The sequence below is a fragment of the Mastomys coucha genome, unplaced genomic scaffold (genome assembly GCF_008632895.1).
Source record: "Mastomys coucha isolate ucsf_1 unplaced genomic scaffold, UCSF_Mcou_1 pScaffold5, whole genome shotgun sequence".
NCBI classification, from domain to species: Eukaryota; Metazoa; Chordata; class Mammalia; order Rodentia; family Muridae; genus Mastomys; species Mastomys coucha.
Genome location: NW_022196911.1, coordinates 105,617,265 through 105,635,320, shown reverse-complemented (window position 1 = coordinate 105,635,320; position 18,056 = coordinate 105,617,265). Strand labels below are relative to the sequence as shown.

Sequence of the window (18,056 nt, the reverse complement as noted above, 5' to 3'; positions counted from 1 at the left end):
TTTTTTTTTTTTTAATTTACTGAAGGTCTTTTAGCTGCTACCACTATCACCTAAAAGTCTTCTGCTTAAAAATAAAATCATTAAAAACATGAAAATAAAATTTAATAAAACCCTTCCATCCATTCATCAATATTCACTTTGCAGGGTCTGGTAGCATAGGTATGTAATCAATCAATCAATTTCCCCTTTGTAGGGCCTAGTGACATAGGCAGGTGAGGCAGGAGGGTTCTAGGTTGAAGGCCACAGAATAGGTATAGTCCGGGCTACAGAGCAAGATCCTGACTCAAATGGAAGAGACAGGTACACTGGCAGACACTTCGATCCTAGTCTGTTCCATTTCTGCTTATCTTGCCAAGGGACTTTTATTGATTCTTATCTTAGAGATTGATTTAGGTTTTTTGTTTCAAAATCTTTTATTATTTTACTTTTCTCTGGGAAAAAAGTACTTGCTGCGATACATACAGTACCATTTTCAAGAAGGGCGGTATTGACTGTTATCTTTGTAAAAAATGCAGAAGTAAAGCACTCACGTGCTGGGTTTTGTTTTGTTTTTGTTTTTGTTCACAAGGAGCATAATATTTACTGACAGCAAAAGAAACTGTGATTTTTCCCCCCATTGTTCTGTCAATATTATAAAACCACTCATACTCCAAGTTAGTAAAATTTCAAATTTCTTACTAGTATTTTCTATGTCACAGTTAACAATTCTAAGAGCCAGAATTAGTCAGTTATATTAACCCTCATTATTTTAAAGTTACTTTTTTCAAAATAAATCTTTCTAAACCAATCTAAGATAGTTTATAATAATCAAAGTAAAATTTTCCTAAAGAATACTATCTTTGGCTTCCTTAGACCACAGCTGAGCCCAGTTCTTCTACCACGGAAACTGAAACAGCAATCGGCTCACTCATACTGTAAACAGACGAGTCACCTGTGGGAAGAGGCACATCACCAACTTTATTCTGCAGGCTGCCTCTGACTTGCCACCACTCAGCCAGGAAATGCTTCATTATGTCACCTGTTTTCCATTTAACACCAGATGAGTGTGGCTAGTAATCTTATCTTCTAAACAGTAATTCTCTTACTTCAAGTCACAAAGCACCTTATTTTATTAAGATACTTTATCCTGACTCAGCCATACCTCTCCTAAGCATTCTGAAATGCATGTGCATCCTACAAAGGTGCTCAATTCCACCTCTCTTGAAAGTAAAACTTTACGTGGGAATGACTTTTACACTGTAGAAGTGGGCTAGCTCTGACCAACAGGGCAGCAATATGGTAAGACTTGTCCCACATGGTATTGTTTAGCAGCACTACTTTTGCGTCCTAAGACTCTGGCTTAAGTAAAAAGTGCACACCCACTTCTAAAGAATCTACTGGTACTGAGAAAAATCACTGCCAGGAAACGCCAATGTTGCAACCATAAAGGAGCAGGATATGAAGCTGGACAGAGAGTACAAAAGAGTTTATCTCAATACCCAACGTGTATTCAAATTCCAGAGGAAGATAACCAAAATGTCAACAGAGACATCTCAGACAGTGGCACAGAGCATCACTGTGCACCCCACCCCTCCAGGGAACACACATGGCTCAGAGTACCAGTTTCATTTCCCAGGGACCGAGGTTCAGGTCCCAGCACCACCTCCCAAGCAGCTCCCTGTGACTCCATTCCCAGGGGTTCTCATACCCTGTTCTGGCCTCTTTGGGCACATGTACACACAAGATATACCATGTGTACATTCAGGCGCACACAAATAAAAAGTGATAAAGAAATCTTAAAATAAAATTCTAGCCATTCCCTCCAAAAAGTTAATTTTCCTACTCTTCAGTTTTCACATAATACATTTCACATAATACATTTAATACAATAAAGGTTAGGATTCTGAGCTTTGAGAAATGCTTCAATGTTAAATATATTTTTGAAAAGAGCCAATCGTACAGAATCTCAAAAAGAGGGCCCAGCCCCCTACAGCAGCGCATGCCCTGGACAGGTGCTGCTGGGTGGTAGAAGAGCAAGCACAGCACAGGGAGCAGGCCCGTAAGGAGCCTTCCTCATGGCCCATGTTGCACTCGGCTCCCGCCTTAGCTTCCCTCAGTGTCAGGCAGGACCTGTATGCTAAAACGAACCCTTTCCTTCCTCCATGTTAGTTTTGGCCAGTGTTTTATCACAGCAGCAGAAAAGTACAACAGGACAGTGGGTAAATCACGTGCTGTGCAAAGCCCAAGCCCACACAGTAGGACAGAGTCAATCTCACAACTGTCCTGTGACCTCCACATGTCCCTACACACACACACTCACATGCCTCTTATACACCACAGAGAGGGAGGAGGGGTCAGGGGAGTAAGAGAGAAGAGAGAAAAGAAGAGAGAGTTTAAGAAAAAGAAAACGAGTATCTAATTGGGCTTTGCCACTGGAAGTCTTCAGTAGTACACTGTTTTTTCTTTCATTTTTCAAAAATTAATGACCTCAACTTCAGGCAGGCAGGAAGAAAAGGTAGACAAGAGAAAACAGGCAGCATTGTGACACACCTTCCCCTGGTTCAATCCCCTGCAGTCTCCATAGAGAGCGAGTGCTGTCACCCCACAGGTCCTATGGCTGCACAGCAGATGGAAGCTTGGCTCTACCATGATATACTACAAACCCTCAAACTCAAACATTGCACAGTAATTAACATTAACTAATAAATGGGAAACAGGTGACAGGAAAATCCAGATGGCTTTAGTCGCCCTTTAGTGTTGATTCCATATTCCTAAGCTCTCTTGCCAACAGTGAAGCTCCACTCACTATCCATCTCATCCCTAAATCCTATCAGACAGCAAAGTCAGGTGACTCGAAACTATTTCAAATACGGCCCAAAGTGCAGATTAGCTCAGAATGTATCTGGACACATCAGTTCCTGTCTCTAAGTTGGGATCTGATGAATTCTGTTAGCATGTGAGGCAGAAAAGCAGGGACTGAGTAACAGACATGGCTATGGAGCACTACTGCCTTGGGTTTGAATTGTGAACTGCCTGCTTTCTCTGTGGTCCTCTAAGGCAGAGAACAGCAGCAGACAGCACAGTGAGTAACAGCACTGCCAACTGAAGCCCCGCTGCACGCCTCTCCACAGGCACTGACACTTCCCAGGGAGGCCAATCAGCAACACACTCGCTCCCATGGTCTCGTCTGGGCCCGAACGTATTACATAGGGCAAAACTTCAATGCATGCTTAATGAAGGCCTGAAGGGCGCATCCCTACTCTCAAATCACTACATGAAAAGTGATCACATGTAAAACACTCAAGTACAATCTCTATCCACAGGTTCCACAACCTCAGTCTGAAAATTCCAGGAAGAAAGTTCTATCTGGAGCCAGGCGTGGCAGCACACAGAGAACTGCAAATTAGAGGCTAGCCTGGGCTACAGAGCAAAGCACGAAATCCATCTGCACTGAACAGACTCTTCTCTTGTCATTATTCACGAAACAATAAAGTACAATAGCTACTTACACAGCCTTACATTGTAAGAGGCAGCAGAGTGTGCGGGAGCTGATTTAAAGCACATGGCAGGTTGTACTGAGGGTATATGCAAATACTAGACCATTTTAGACCAGAATGCACACTGACATTCTGCTGTCCCAGGGGTTGGTTGCCAGACCCCTGAGGAGATGAAGGAACAGCTGTACAAAATGAAAAACTCTAGTGTATTTATTTACATAATAATTATCTTGAGACAGAGTTATGTCAGTGTCCCAGGCTGGCCTTGAACTTGTTACGTCACTGAGGGAAAGAACTGACTTCCTGCCTCCACCCCCTAAGTGCTAGGATCACAGGTGTGGTACTACCACGCACCGGTTATGAGATGCTGCAAGTCAACCCCTAGGCTTTGTGCACACTAGGGAAGCAGTCTACCAGCTAAGCTATACCCACAGCCCTTACCTAGGCAACGGACTCACATCTCCCTCTCCTTGAGCTTGCTAAAGCAAACACAGTCTGTTTAAACGGTGAGAAGGTCTGAAAACCCACAGCTCGCTAAGCCAGGTGGCTGAAAGTGCTGCAAAGGGAAATGAGAACAGTCAGCCTGACTTCAAGTGAATCTCCTCCACTTCCTGACCTCTCTTCCCTCCTCAGGCACTTCCAGTCCCGCTTCCCCGCATCACCTGCCTGCTGCCAGCTCCTGTCAACACAGCACTGTTTTGTCTCAGAGCACTTTCCCAAGTCCTTGCAGCATTTCTTCACTTAAATAGATAAACAAATAAACAATAAATATTTATTTTTTCAGAAATGATATTACTATGCAACTAGGTGACTTCAACCACGCCATCCTCATGCCTCAATCTCCCAAGCGCTACCCATGCCAGGACACTCCAGGGCACTCCAGGGCACTTGTCTGCACAGCGACTTCTGCCTCTGAACATTCTCAAAGATGCCAAGGTTCCTTAAAACTGCTATTAGCAGCCCTCTGTTTTACACCCTTACACTGCAAACAAAAGCTCACCGACTTCTCCCTCTAGCCCCACACTCTCCCTGATGTCTCTCCAGACCTAGGGGCAGACTTTCCTCAGTCTCTCTGACCCGAGGCACTGCTCCACCTGCAGCTCCCAGCCCACCTGCTGCATCCCAGCCGGCCCAGGAGCAGGGCTCTGCACACAACAGCCTCTGGTCTTGCTCAAGGTCCTCCAATTACCATCTGTGACTAATACAGAGATTATTTGTATTTGGTCCTCTAGCAAACAAGCCTTCAAAAGGATACCTGCCTCCTCATCACTGGGTGTGCAACGGCATGTGACAGCGTGCCTGCCAGGTGCACCCAGAGGACTGTTGGGAGCCTTCCTGCGAGCCTGCACCCTGCTTTTCTATTACCAGGGCTTTCCCACTCCCAGCATCTTTCTACATTTGCTTTTTATTTCATTAGAGGAGAGGTTTAAAAGAAAAGATTATAAGAGACTGGACAATTTTAAAGTAATAACTCCATACCTGCACACACACACCACATATAAAAGCATCAGACATATAACTCAATGTTTATCTAGTCAATAAAAACATGGCCACAACGCCAAAAAAAAAAAAAAAAAAAAAAAAAAAAAAAAAAAAAAGAGAGATATAAACAGGGTAATTCTATAAAAATTTAATCATTATAAAACAAACTTTTAAGTCAGATTAAGATATCATATGTTAAGGTCAAAGGTGCAAATACTGTACAGTAGGGGGGGGAACTTTGGCTCTTTAAATTGTAACATCGTTTTGGTTTTTAGTTTTTGGTTTTCTTTGAGACAGGCTTTCTTTGTGTAGACCTGATTGTTCTAGAACTAGCTCTGCAGACCAGACTGGCCCTGAACTTAGAGATCCGCTGGCCTTTGCCTCCTGAGTGCTAGGATTAAAGGCGTGTGCCACCACTGCCCGGCCTGTAATACCAACCTTTCAACTGGGTTGTGAGCTAGAGAGTTTTATGCCAACAGAACACAAGCTAAAGTCTTCTGAGAGGAAGGAACCTCAACTGAGAAAATTCCTCCTAAGATCAGGCTGAAGGCAAAGCTGAGAAGCATCCCTTACTTAGTGAATGATGAAGGAGGGCCCTGCTCATTGTGCGTGGTGTCAGCCCTGGGATAACAGTCCTGGGTCCTGTATGAAAGCAGGCTGAGCAAGCCATGAGGAGTAAGCCAGTAAGCAGCACCCTCCATGGCCTCTGCATCAGCTCCTGCCCTGACTTCAATGATGGACAGTGTTGTGAAGCGCAAGCCAGTAAGCAGCACCCTCCATGGCCTCTGCATCAGCTCCTGTCCTGTTTCAGTTTCTGTCCCGACTTCAATGATGGACAGTGTTGTGAAGCGTAAGCCAAATAAATCCTTTCCTTCCCAACTTGCTTTTGGTCCTGGTGCTTCATCACTGGCGATTCAAATTTAGTGTCACATGTGGTGGGTGACTTGCGCACCTGTAACCCAACACTGGGGAGACTGAGGTGGGAGGATAACTGTGAATCTGAGGCCAACCTGGGCTATGTAGTGAACTCCTGGCCAGTCTGCACTATAGAGTAAGACCCTGTCTCAAAGCAAATTTAATGAGAGTCTATCTCAAAACAGTAAAAAGCATTTGGGACTAGGCACAGTAGATGAGGGAGAAGTTTTACAAACTCTAGGCCACGCTGAGCTATAGTCAGACCCTCTCTCAAAAAGCCAAACAAATAACCAAAAAGCACTGGGGATGTAGCTCGGGGCAGAGCATTTTGTCTATTGTTCTTGAATCCCTAGCATTGAAATAAATAAATAAATAAATAAATAAATAAATAACAAAGGAGGGCTGGAGAGATGGCTCAGCAACCAGGAGCAATGGTTATTATTCCAGAACATTCCAGGGTTGAGTCCCAGCAACACAAGTTGGCTCACAACCATCTGTAACTCAGGAGATCCAATTCCATTTTCTGGCCTCTGAGGGCACCAGGCAAGAACATGCTACATAGACGTATATTCAGGTAACACCCCTGCCCATAGGAATGAACAAATAAATAACTATCCAGGTGTGGTGGTGCATGCCTATCTTCCTTCCCATGACTGATGTGGAATAAGGGTTAGCTCAGCAACATCCTTGGCTTATAGTTCAAGGTCGGCCTGAGTTACTGGAGGCCCTACCTGAGAGCAAAGAGAGCAGGAAGCAGAGATGGAAGACATTCGAGGAAGTAAAATTTTAGTAAGTTGGGGCTGGAAAGACGGCTCAGTGGGTAAAAGCACTGGCTGCTCTCCTAGGTTCAATTCCCAGCACCCACATGGTGACTAATCATCCAGAACGCCTATCCTAAGGGATCTGTCACCCTATTTTGGCCTCCATACACACTGCATGTAGTTGGCACAAACACAGGCAGGCAAGATACTCACACACATATACTTTCTAAAAAGTTACTCAAAGACTAGAAAACAGTATCCTAGGATTAAAAAGTAAAGTTCCCAACTCCAAATATTCATGTTAGCTCTTTTCCTTCTTAATAAAAGAAATTGTTCTAACTAAATATAATTACAAACTAAATATAATTGCTCTGGCTCAAAGAACCCAAAAGCCTTTGGGGATGTCAAGGCAGGATAGAAATCTTGTTTATTAATACTGTTTTTAAATACTACAATCAATCGCTATTTTCTTTTTCTTTTTTAGGAAGAACAAATGTGAAATCTGTTTTTCTTTATCAAGAGCAAGTAGAAATTCTCAATTAAGCTAATGGAGTTTTTTAAAGTTATCTTTGTATAAAATGCTAAGTTTATCCTATAAAAAGCAACATAAAACCATTTTTAACACTGAGCATTGAAAAAATAAGAATGTAAGGAATTTTTTTGTTTTGTTTTTTCAAGACAGAATTTTTCTGTGTAGCCCTGGCTGTCTGAGAACCCACTCTGTAGACCAGGCTGGCCTTGAACTCACAGAGATCTGCCTGCCTCTGCCTCCCAAGTGGTGGGATTAAAGGCATGCGCCACCACTGCCCGGCTAGGAATTTTATTTTAACTTTGGAAATGAAGGCTAATTTGCCTCTGTAACCTGGGAACTCAGGGACCTCTGCCAAGTCACAGGCAGAGAAATGGCAGAGCAGGAAGGGTAGGCTTGTGTGCATGTGGAAGGGCCACAGACGGGACAAAGACAATGGGCAACGGGACTGGAGTGAGGGCTCAGTGGGGTGGCAAGCGAGTACCTGCACCTATAGAAGACCACCTCAGAATACGTCAGCGGGGCACAGGGATTTGAGCCCTTCTCCCTACATTGCTAGAACTTCTCAAAAATAGTCTCCAAACTGCATAACTCAGGCTAGAAACTCCACGGTGAGTCAGCTCCAGCAGTCATCTATAGAACGCTTTATTATTTAAGTCACTTTTATTTTCAATGCAAGAAGAGTATCTAAAATGTAAAATCTCCAAAATTCAACCTTCTGAAGCACTGGCATGCTGCTGCAAGTGGGAAATTCCACGCCTGCTATCATGTGACAAGTCTCAGTCAAAACCCAGGCACACCTGAAAAGCTAGAGTTGCCTTCAGGCTACGCACAAGGTGTGTGTGAAGTCTACACACTTCAGAAAGGTGAAGTTCACCCACAGGCTTGGGTTTCAGTTTCATCCCCTATTATATGTATGTAAATATTTGAAAATATAGAAAATCTGAAACCCAAAATGTTTCTGATACCAAGAATTTCAGACAAGGGATGTCCAATCTGAATTATATTTGATTCTTTAGGATTAAAGAATTCATTTTCAAAACCACTCACAAATCTGTATCCAACAGCAAGTTCACAACTGCGTAGAACCTGAGTTATATTGAAAGGGGATCCAATGCCCTCTTCTGATGTCTGTTGGGCACCTGAGTGCATGTGGTGGACACAGTTTGTACATGAACTCACACTGGTACACACATAAATATTTCTATCTGAAAATCAAGCAGAAACCAGTGTACCAGCCCCAGTCCTTCTAGAGCTGGGATCCTCCTGGAGATACCCAAGATCAGTCACACATTCCACTGACTCGGAATCCAGGACTGTCACATTAGCGACCAAGTTCAGAAGAGTAAAAACCAATCAAAGCTTCCTGTGCCTCTTTTGATAGCTACTTCTGTGCACATGGGATATAAGGAATGTTAATAGCTAGCAGTCATACTGCTAAAAATGCCAAGCATCATGCTAAGGCTCGTCCCACGTCATCCTCACATTAGATAACAGATCCCATAGTCCTCTGTAATTTTTAGTCACTGAAACCAAATCAGAGAGGCTGAGGCGCTAGCCTTAGCTCACAGAGACCGACAGCCAGGGAACACTGGTTGACCAGACTCCTTGCTCTGCTTTTAACCCACCAGCCAGAAAGCCCGTCAAACAGCAAGGGATCACAGTAACACCTATGTAAGAACATTCAGACTTTGAAAGTAGTTAGCTTTTAACTAGTAAGAGAGAAGCAAGTACACAGGTGAAATAAATCAACGGAGATTTTAATGCAAGGGGTCTATGTCCATTACAGACACCGTAAGGATGAGAAAGTTCACCCACTGCACTGATTTAAAAACGGTGAATTGGGCATGAAGTAATAAGTCTGTACTCCCTGCACTCAGAAGTCTGAGCGAGAGGATCACAAGTTCAAGACTGGTCTGGGATATCCCAAACAAACAAAAATCAGGATGCATTTTATAAAAGAAGAGCAATTAAATATGAAAGATTAACTACCCTCACTACAATATATCACCAAGTTTAGCCAAGTCCACAAAAGTCTAGTTCTTGAACTATTTCTTAGAGTCCTATCAGCCCACTCGAATATTCTTATGAAAAGAAGCTTCTTGTTAACAAAGATAGATTTAAATACAGACAAAGACAAACGGCATCTCGAGGCTAGAGCTAAGAATGAGTATGTTCAAGCAAGGAAATAAAAGAGACTCATCGAGTATGCAGAAAGAGAATTTTAAAATTAGGTCATTTCTGACTGAAACACAAAGTTGTGACAAGCAGCAGTCTGGGTGCTCATACACACACAGTATGGGCAGTGACGTCCTTACATGAGGAGCAGAGCAAAGAATTCGGTGAAAATGGCCTGTCCTGATATTCCTTTCTCCAAAGCAAAAGCCAATGTGGGAAACAGACTCAAGACAGGCACCAATCTGCAGTGACATTTCCAGAAAAAACAGCACCCGGGATGAGAATTCCTATCACAGGGAGCTTTACAGAATAGAATGCTCAGGCTGAGCCTGTCCCCAAGATAAACCACGCACACGAGGAACACTCCAAGTGGGCAGGCTCACTATCAGTGCCATCTAAGAGTACTTCCATCCTAACTGTTAGTTAACAAAGTAAAAAGGGAATAAATGGACAGAATGTGCTAGAACTCAATAGAGGATGCTATTATTCCAGAAGAGGGAGTCCAAAAAGGCTGAAAGGGAGGGAAAGACTACTGTTCCAGGCACATCATGCTTGAGTGCTTGCAAAATGGTTCAGTGTCAGGGCAAGGAGTGAGGGACCAGGGTCGGCAAGCAGCCTCCGACGGTCCAGCCTACGATCATTTCCAAAGCATCAAGGAACCTGTGCTCAGGGGAGCGGAGAACAACAGCAAGTATCTTGTCAGTGTTTGTTGCTGAGAAATTAGGGGATAATATACACAACCGTAATTTGAAAAGCAACAAGCAATTGTCCCAAACATTAAGGTACTAAACAGGAATTATAGTTATCAGCACTATCAATTAACTCTCTAGGAAAATAAAAGACACCCGCACTTGTTTAAGCTTAGGCCTGTTTGTAAAAGGAGAGTAGAGACAGTCCATCCAGGACGTGCTTGGGCTTCTGTTTTCTTTAAAGTGAGCTCATAAACTTTTGCCCTGGAATAGGTCCACACACGAAGTAGAATTCTGAAACTAAAGCCCAATTCTCATGAGACTGCATCCCTGTTCAATCACTTTCTTATTTAATAAACTTGTTACCAGCAGCACCGATTCCTTACCAGAAACTCTGCCCTCAAAGGTGATACAAAGGGCACAGTACTACCCTTTAAAAGCATATCCCTCGGGTTCCTGGCTACTTCCCCCTGGCTCTGTCCAGGGTCTCCAATCCAACCCTTGAAGTCCCTTATGCAGCCCAGGCTACTTTCCAATCCAAGATCCTCCTGCCTCAGTCTTATGAGTGCAGTGATTAAAGAGGGGAATGCTTCAGTGCCTGGCCTTAACTATCTTTTAAGGCAAATCCAAATTTGTGTTAAAGAATAAACAAAAGACTCAGATGATATTCTGTCCCCAGTGCATGCTGCAGTACAGGTGAAAACATTTTACAAACCAGATCTTAGTTTTACTTAGTTGAGACTCAGCTCCTTTTTACAGACCACTTATGAAGCAAAACAGTTACTTTGCTACACAGATTCCAGAAGATTCTGTCTTCACCCATAACTGTTTCAGCGTAGAGAAGCAAAGCCATCACCAAGCACAAACTGTACCATCTGAGCAACAGAACTCAAGTCCCATTGAAGGGGCAATGGACGATTAACAAGGAGAATAGTTTTGGTTTCAAGAGCTGCAAAGGCAGACTGGCCGTTACAGGAAGCTGTACTAATGCTGACAAAGTTAAACTGTTTACAGAAACTAGGAAGCTGTCCCCTGTTCCTCCCACTGTCACACACCCTGTCCTGTCCTCTGTGGCCAGTAATGCTTATACTGCTCAACTGTAACTGTAAACTGAACTAAGAGACTAGTGGGCGGTGACTCCCAGGCATTGGTTAGTCTGACTGTGTCGCCAGCTGCATCATACCCAGCCAGTCCTCCACCCAGCCAACCTCACCTAGAAAGTCATCCACATTACCAAATGCCCTAGCCACCGTCAGCTGAAAAGCTTTTCAAGGGACAACAAGTCTCACATGCACAGTGGTAGGCTTCCATGGCTGACACCAAGGTCAGGTGCACGGGGCTAAAGGACCACTCGTTCCAGAAACTCTGCCCTCACTGGCATGCGCCAGCTACAGCTGCCAAGTCACCTGACATTTGGACAACAGTGGGATGCTGTGGTTTTTCTCTTCCACGTAAGCTATTTAGTTCCCCACAACAGAAACTAACCAGAAAAGGAAATGTTTGACATTGAGAATTTTGAGAAAAGCCGGATTAGCACCCAAAATTACAGCTAACAAATGCGTGCTCTAGACAGGGTCACTTCCACTATCTTTGTCTGAAAACTCAGAGGCACTCACTCATCTTAAGCAAAATGTGAGATGTGACAGGCTCTTTAAGAATGCAACTTTCTCATTTCAATTTCCGTAAGAAGTCTAATATAATAAACCAGAGGTTGAAAGGAAAACCTTCTAAAACATTGATTTACTCACTGAGGAGAGGAGCATGACACAGCGGAAGTGTGGAGCTCACAAACATCCACACATTCAGGTCTAGGAAATCTAATATCTTCTTATGACCTCCATGCGCACTAAGCCTACGTGCAGGAAAAAAATACCCATTAAAAATAAATAAATAAATACAATACTTAAAATGTGATTTCCACTACTCCAAATACAGAAAGACCTGATGTATATACATGTGGCCTAGAAAAACCGTGGCAGAAGAACTATATAAAGAGAGCCAGGGAAGTGGAAAGTCAGGCCACATGGGAATGAAGAGGTTATGGGTTATGTGTGGCTGCCTATCAATTATACTGTTGAAATCATGGGTAAGCATACCGGGGCTTTTACCCACAACAAGAGGTACGTTCATTCTCTAGGCAGAGGAAACCATCAGAGCTCTCTGAGTAATCCCATGCTGTTTCAGTGAGACTACTCCTGAAGTTTAAAAGAGACAAAGAACAACACAAAAAGAAAGAAGGCAACGAGCACCCCCAAATCTTCCAGAAGAAAAGACAGAGCCTGGCATCTGTTCTGTGAGGGTAAGGTACTGACAGTGACTTCAAGGGAGAGTTTAAACAAGCCCAATCAAAAAATACAAATAGTTAAGTGCCCACCACCCGTCCGGCCCTGCAGACAGTGCTGCTGAACGGACTCTCAGGGCAGGGCAATCCTCACCTTCAGTTTACAAGTGGACGTCAAGCTTATTCTTTTCTCTTGTGCCTCTACTTTTTTATTGGGGGGCAGGGAGGTGGGGGAGGTATTTCTGGAACCTGCCTTTCCCTGGTGTTGACAGCATTCTACTGAAACATTAGCTGGGTCAAGTCAAGCACACACAGGCCTTTCTCCTGAGTGGGTTTGTTTATGCTTAGATAAAACATATAGATATAACTCTCTCAACAAGGACACAAACCTTAATATGAGACTAAGATGTGAAAGCACAGATTCAAAATCTGTCCGTGGCATCCCAACTTCAATTAGGTAGGCTTGGGACAAACAGAGAAGTTTCTTTCCCACAGGGAACTGTCATGTCCACTGCGGTTCCTTTATTCATGCAGGGTGTACTGACTGCTTACTGTGGAGCTAGCTGTTTTCGCTCTGGCCTTGGAAGATAAACATCTGAGAAAACAGTGGAAAGTGTGTCTACTGAGAAAAGAAACTAAGAAGGCTAAGAAGCTGCCCTTCAACAGGAGGGTGGAGAGGAAAGCAAGGAAAGGGACTACGTCGAGAGCAAGCAAGTCCACAGAGAACACAATGACAACAGGGACCAAAGGTCAAAGCTAGCCAGAAATTTGGTGACTCCATGTCATTGATCAAGTTAAACTCATTCTTTTTGATATACAATGCTGCCAGACATTCAATATGAGAACTTGACATGATGTATATACATGATGAACTGCAGTAGCCAGCACATAACATATGATACACTAACTAAGGAGCATAAGACATGGGTTTAGCAAGAAAGATATCATTAAGCTTTCTTGTAATCTAGAAGAGCCCAGACTGATCCTGGGTACAGACTGCACCAAAGGAGGCTGGTGGCCGTACCTCTCTGTCTAGCCACACCCATGACGATCACTTCCAGTCTGTAACATCACCAAACACTTTCCTAAGCAGTGTTACTTTTAACTGGCACTCTACTTTAATTATATTACAGGAAAGCGCTTTGGGTCTGAACTATCTCGAAACTGCTCACCGACCACACTGCTACTGCTGATGGACCCTTTCTGGTCTTCAGCAAATAGAGCCAAATACAATCAAAGTGCTCACAATTAAATTATAAAACATTTGATTAAAAATTCCGTCTCAATTCTTGCTTTCGTATCTTTGTTTTTTAAGTCAGGTCCTTGCTGTGTCACCCAGGCCGGCCTGGGACTTGTGATCCTTCTGCTTCTGGTTTTCAAGGAGCTAAGATTGCAGGCATGGGCCACCACCGAATCCCAGTTATGTTTAGATCTTTAACCCCTGGGTTACATCCCACTTCCCTACTCTTTCTTTAATGGTGTGTAACAGCTACAAAGTATCTTAAAGTCTTTTTTAAGATAAAGAATGGAAAACAAATGGAAATTATTTCCCCATGCAGAACAAGAGCACAAAATAGTACTTTGTTTCTTATTCAGTCTCTCATCTAGACACAGAGAGACTCAGGTCTATAATCTCAACACTTAGGAGGCAGAGAAAGGAGGGTTACTGTAAGTTTAAGACTACCTGGTCCACATAGCAGAAAAAAAAAATTCTAATCTCTCTATAGCAAATTCATCTGTGTCACTGAATAAGTGATTGATTCATAGGCTAACTGGTATATATGAACAACCGCACTCAAGCACCGGACTTCCATTCTAAAGAGACGGAGGCCATCCCTATAGAAAAACATGGCTGCTATAGTTGTAAGACAAACAATTTTTTAAAGAGAACAAAACTAGAATGACCGGAGAAAGTCATCACGACCTTACTTTCTAGCCAGTAAAACAGCTTTATTACATCTACAGAGTTGACCTTATTTTTTAACCTTGCTTAGTAAAAGGCACACACAGCAAACCAAGGATCCCAGGCCACAGTTTGAATTGATACATTACACTGTGGAAGTCCAAAAGAGTGTGCTACACTAGACATTGCTAAATGTCACTAAATAAAAGCACCCTTCAAGGCTAGGGTGGCTCAGCAGGTGAAACACTTGCCACCAAGCCTGAGGACCTGAGTTTAATGCCTAGAACCCACATGCTAGAGGAGAACCAACTCCCACAAGTTGTCCTCTGATGTCTGCACATGTGCCTGGGGCGTGCATGTGCCCCCACACACACATAAATAAAAGAGCAAAAAATAAAAATATATAAATAAAAATGCATTTTGGAGAAGCGAATGTCTTACCAGCTGGAATTCCCGGCGCCGATCGTAGGCGTTCTGTATGCCGCTATCCTCCCATAAGGCTCTGATAGCAGGAAGGTACTGCTGAAACACTCGGGTCTCCACCATCCCCTGGGCAGCCATGGGGGCACGGGTATCAAACGCCATCAACTTGTCTCCGTGCAGCTGGTTTTTGTTATCTCCCCAGGGAATGTGAAGCTTCTCTCGGGCATCTACCAGCACCCTCATACCTTTGTTTACAAAGAAAAAAAAAAACTGTGTCCGGAAGAGTCATGAGGAGGCCATCAGAGGCTTTGGCCCCAGGGTTACTCAGTATTGGTTCCTTAATTTTTAGCTATTATAGAAGCCCTACTTCCAAAATGGAGACCAGAATCCAAACAAAACCTTTATCTTCTAAGAGGTTTAAGAAACAAGTGTTCACTGTCTCAAAACCAGAAGCCTTGAAAAGTTAATATTAATAACAAAATCACTTTGGGAAGGATTTTAATATGCTGTGATTCATGAAAATCATTTCTGGTGTAGACGGCAGTCAAAACCAGAGACGGAAAAAATAAATAATGCTGCCTAGCCTGAAGCCAGGCTAAAGCCAGCCTGGCACACAAGCGCTAAGAGTGGTTTACTGTGTGCAGCCCTGGTCCTTCAGCCCCCTACCAACACTGTCTTCTAGGATGGCACTCTACCTCAACGCTTCCTCACACCAAGCTTCTAATCAGTGCAGTCACACACTGGCTTTAGTCACCTAAAAGGAAAACCAACTGTACAATGATCCAAGACCGAGGCTTCAACTTACACAGGTTACTCAAACTCCACGCTCCTGTCACTAAACTGGTACTCTGTCATTGGGAAGTCATTTCTTTGGATACTTGGAAAAAAAAATTGTCATGCTTTCACTTTTCTGACCATGCCAGTTGAAGAAAATAAGATGCTTAGTTAGACTTAAACTTGATCACACATTCATGCTCAAAGCTCTTCTTAGGCCCAGTGTGTATGGAGAAGAGCAGGTGATTTACCTCACTCACAAGTGACTACTTGAGTCTGTTCATTAACACAATACTTTAAGTTCAACTGTATCAGGATACAAAGGTACCTTCAATTAAGGGCTGACAAGTTACAGTTCACAGCCTTCGAGGAGACTTTAGCTTTGTGCTGAGCATTAAGGCAGACTAAACACAACCATCCTTTTCAGCTTAACTGCAAAGGTACAAGGGTAAGGGCAAGCTATGGGCTGTGAGCTCCTGGCCTCGCCCTCGGCCCTCTCCCCTCTCCCCTCACTGTCAGGCAAAACTCTGAAGTGGGGAGGAGGGGACCCATCAGGGTGTTTGCTTAAGTGTTTCATGAACAACAACAAAAAATACGCTTAAAAAAAAAAGTCACACAACTCCTTGAAAAGACCTGCAATCTTAGTTTGTTCCCAAGCCCTAGATTTAATAGGGCGACTCCTTAACCACTCAGAAATCAGCTGCTGTGCCTCAATTCTGCCAACTTCTCTTAGGTAGCAAATACTTGACACTAAAGAAAAAAAAAAAAGGTGATTCCTTTAAACGACAAAAATAAAAGCCACCTCCGCAACTTATTTGAACACTAAAGAAGAAGAATGTTGGGTGGTTTTCACTTAGGAACAGTATTTAAGATACTATTCAACAGGATTTGTAATGCCCATCACATAACCCAGCACATATTCCCTGCCTCTGACTTCTCTTGGACGGTCTCCTATGACTTTTAAAAAAGTCAAAGGGTCTTTATATTTAAACATAAATTCATTTAAGCATTAGAAATGATGCTATTTTTCTCCCGTCCCGAGTTATTAAGAAAAAAAAAAAGTGTGCAACATGTTTAACTGTGATTACAAACATCCTGTACCAAAGAGCTGATAAAACCACTCGCGCTATTTTTTTTAATAGACTTTCCTGATGCCAGTTCAGTAAACGCGAGTTTCATACTCTTGCCCCAAAAGGCCCTAAGAGGCTGTCATTCTATGCCCTTGACAAGAGTCTCAGGGAAAAAAAAAAAAAAAAAAAAAAGTTTCCTCATTACTACCGTTCCAGAACTTGCTTAAGTCAAGAGGTGGCCTAAGAAGCCCAGAACTGGAAGGGTAACAGACCCGGTTACTAGGGTCACCCACCAGGGACGGGCAGTAAGGGAAGAAGGACAGGAGCTGTAGGATCTGGAGCTACTGATGGGTGGTCTTGCCCGGAGTCCAGGGAGGACACAAGTTGCCCCGCTGCCCCGAGTCACCCAGCTCGCCTCACTTCCCTCTCGGAGGGGGCGAGGCCAGCCGCGGAGTGCAGGGGCAGACGGTGATCCTCACCGGGGTAGCACCGGGAGACAGCGGGGCGTCCCGGATCGAAGGGACCACGGCGGGCAACAGGGCGCACAGGACGGTGCCTAGGGCGCGCCCACCCGCTCGCCCGTCCGATCTGGTCCAATTCGGTCTCCTCTGACTTGGGACCGGCGGGTGAGGGCGGTGCCCGGCCGGGCTCCCCGAGGGTCCCCGAGCCCCGCCGCACCCCGCACCTTTGATCACGTTGCTGTAGATGGTGGGGCGGAACTCCTCGCGCGCGCGCTGGTCGAAGTCCTGGCCGTGGATGATCCGCATCTGCTTCAGGAAGGTGGACTTGCCGCTCTCGCCCGCGCCCAGCAGCAGGATCTTCACCAGCCGCTTCACGTAGGTCTTCTCCCGCGACAGGCATTTGTCGATCTCCTTGGACTTGCGCTGCTGCTCGGCCTCGCCGTTCGTCAGCACGCAGCCCGGGAAGCACACGGACAGCACGGAGCGCGACGGCAGGAAGTCCGCCATCTTGCCGCCGCCGCCGCCTCGGCGGGCCCCTGCGGCTCCTCCACCTCCTCCTCCGGCAGCGGGCGGCTCCGGCCAGGCGGCTGGAGGGCGGGGAGCGCAGCGGCGGCCCGAGCGCGCCCGGGGAGGGAGGGAACCCGAGGACTGACTCGCCAGGGCGGGCCGCGCCGGCCCGGGGGAGGGTGGGAGGGAAGGAGGGCGGGCCCGGGGAGGGGCGGCGGCCCTCCGGGCGTGCGCGCACACGCGACCTCTCGGGCACGCGCACGCAGGCACGCGGAGCCCGGGTGGGAGCGGCCGCGCGAGTCACGCGCTCCTGGGCGGCCGGGAGCGCGCTGGGAGAGCGGCGGAGCCCGGGGTCACGTGGGCCAGGCTGGCCGCCCGCGCGCGCCCCCGCCCGCGGATCCAGGGTTTCTGTTTCCCTTTAGGGCCGCCGCTTCCCGGAGCCCCGAGGCGAGTACGCAAAGCTCCGCTCGACCCCTTTCCGTTAGGGCATCCTTATCTCTACAGTCCCCACCACCCTTTCCCATAGTTACTCCCCCGCCGCCTGCTGTCACCTTCACCCAACCTGTTTTGAGACCATTGGGCTGGGACATCCCCGCACCGACCAGTG

General features: G+C 45.3%; 1 protein-coding gene across 1 annotated transcript in view; it reads right to left on the bottom strand.

Moving 5' to 3' along the window:
* Positions 1-17,665, bottom strand: part of Gna13 (G protein subunit alpha 13) — a 40,929-nt gene extending 23,264 nt beyond the window's left edge. The window contains exons 1-2 of the mRNA XM_031350844.1: positions 17,167-17,665; positions 14,656-14,882 (exon numbers count right to left, since the gene is read on the bottom strand). Coding sequence (XP_031206704.1) covers positions 14,656-14,882; positions 17,167-17,449 — 510 coding nt within the window. The 5' untranslated portion in view covers positions 17,450-17,665. The remainder of the gene's footprint in view (positions 1-14,655; positions 14,883-17,166) is intronic.
* Between the last annotated feature and the right edge of the window lie 391 nt (positions 17,666-18,056).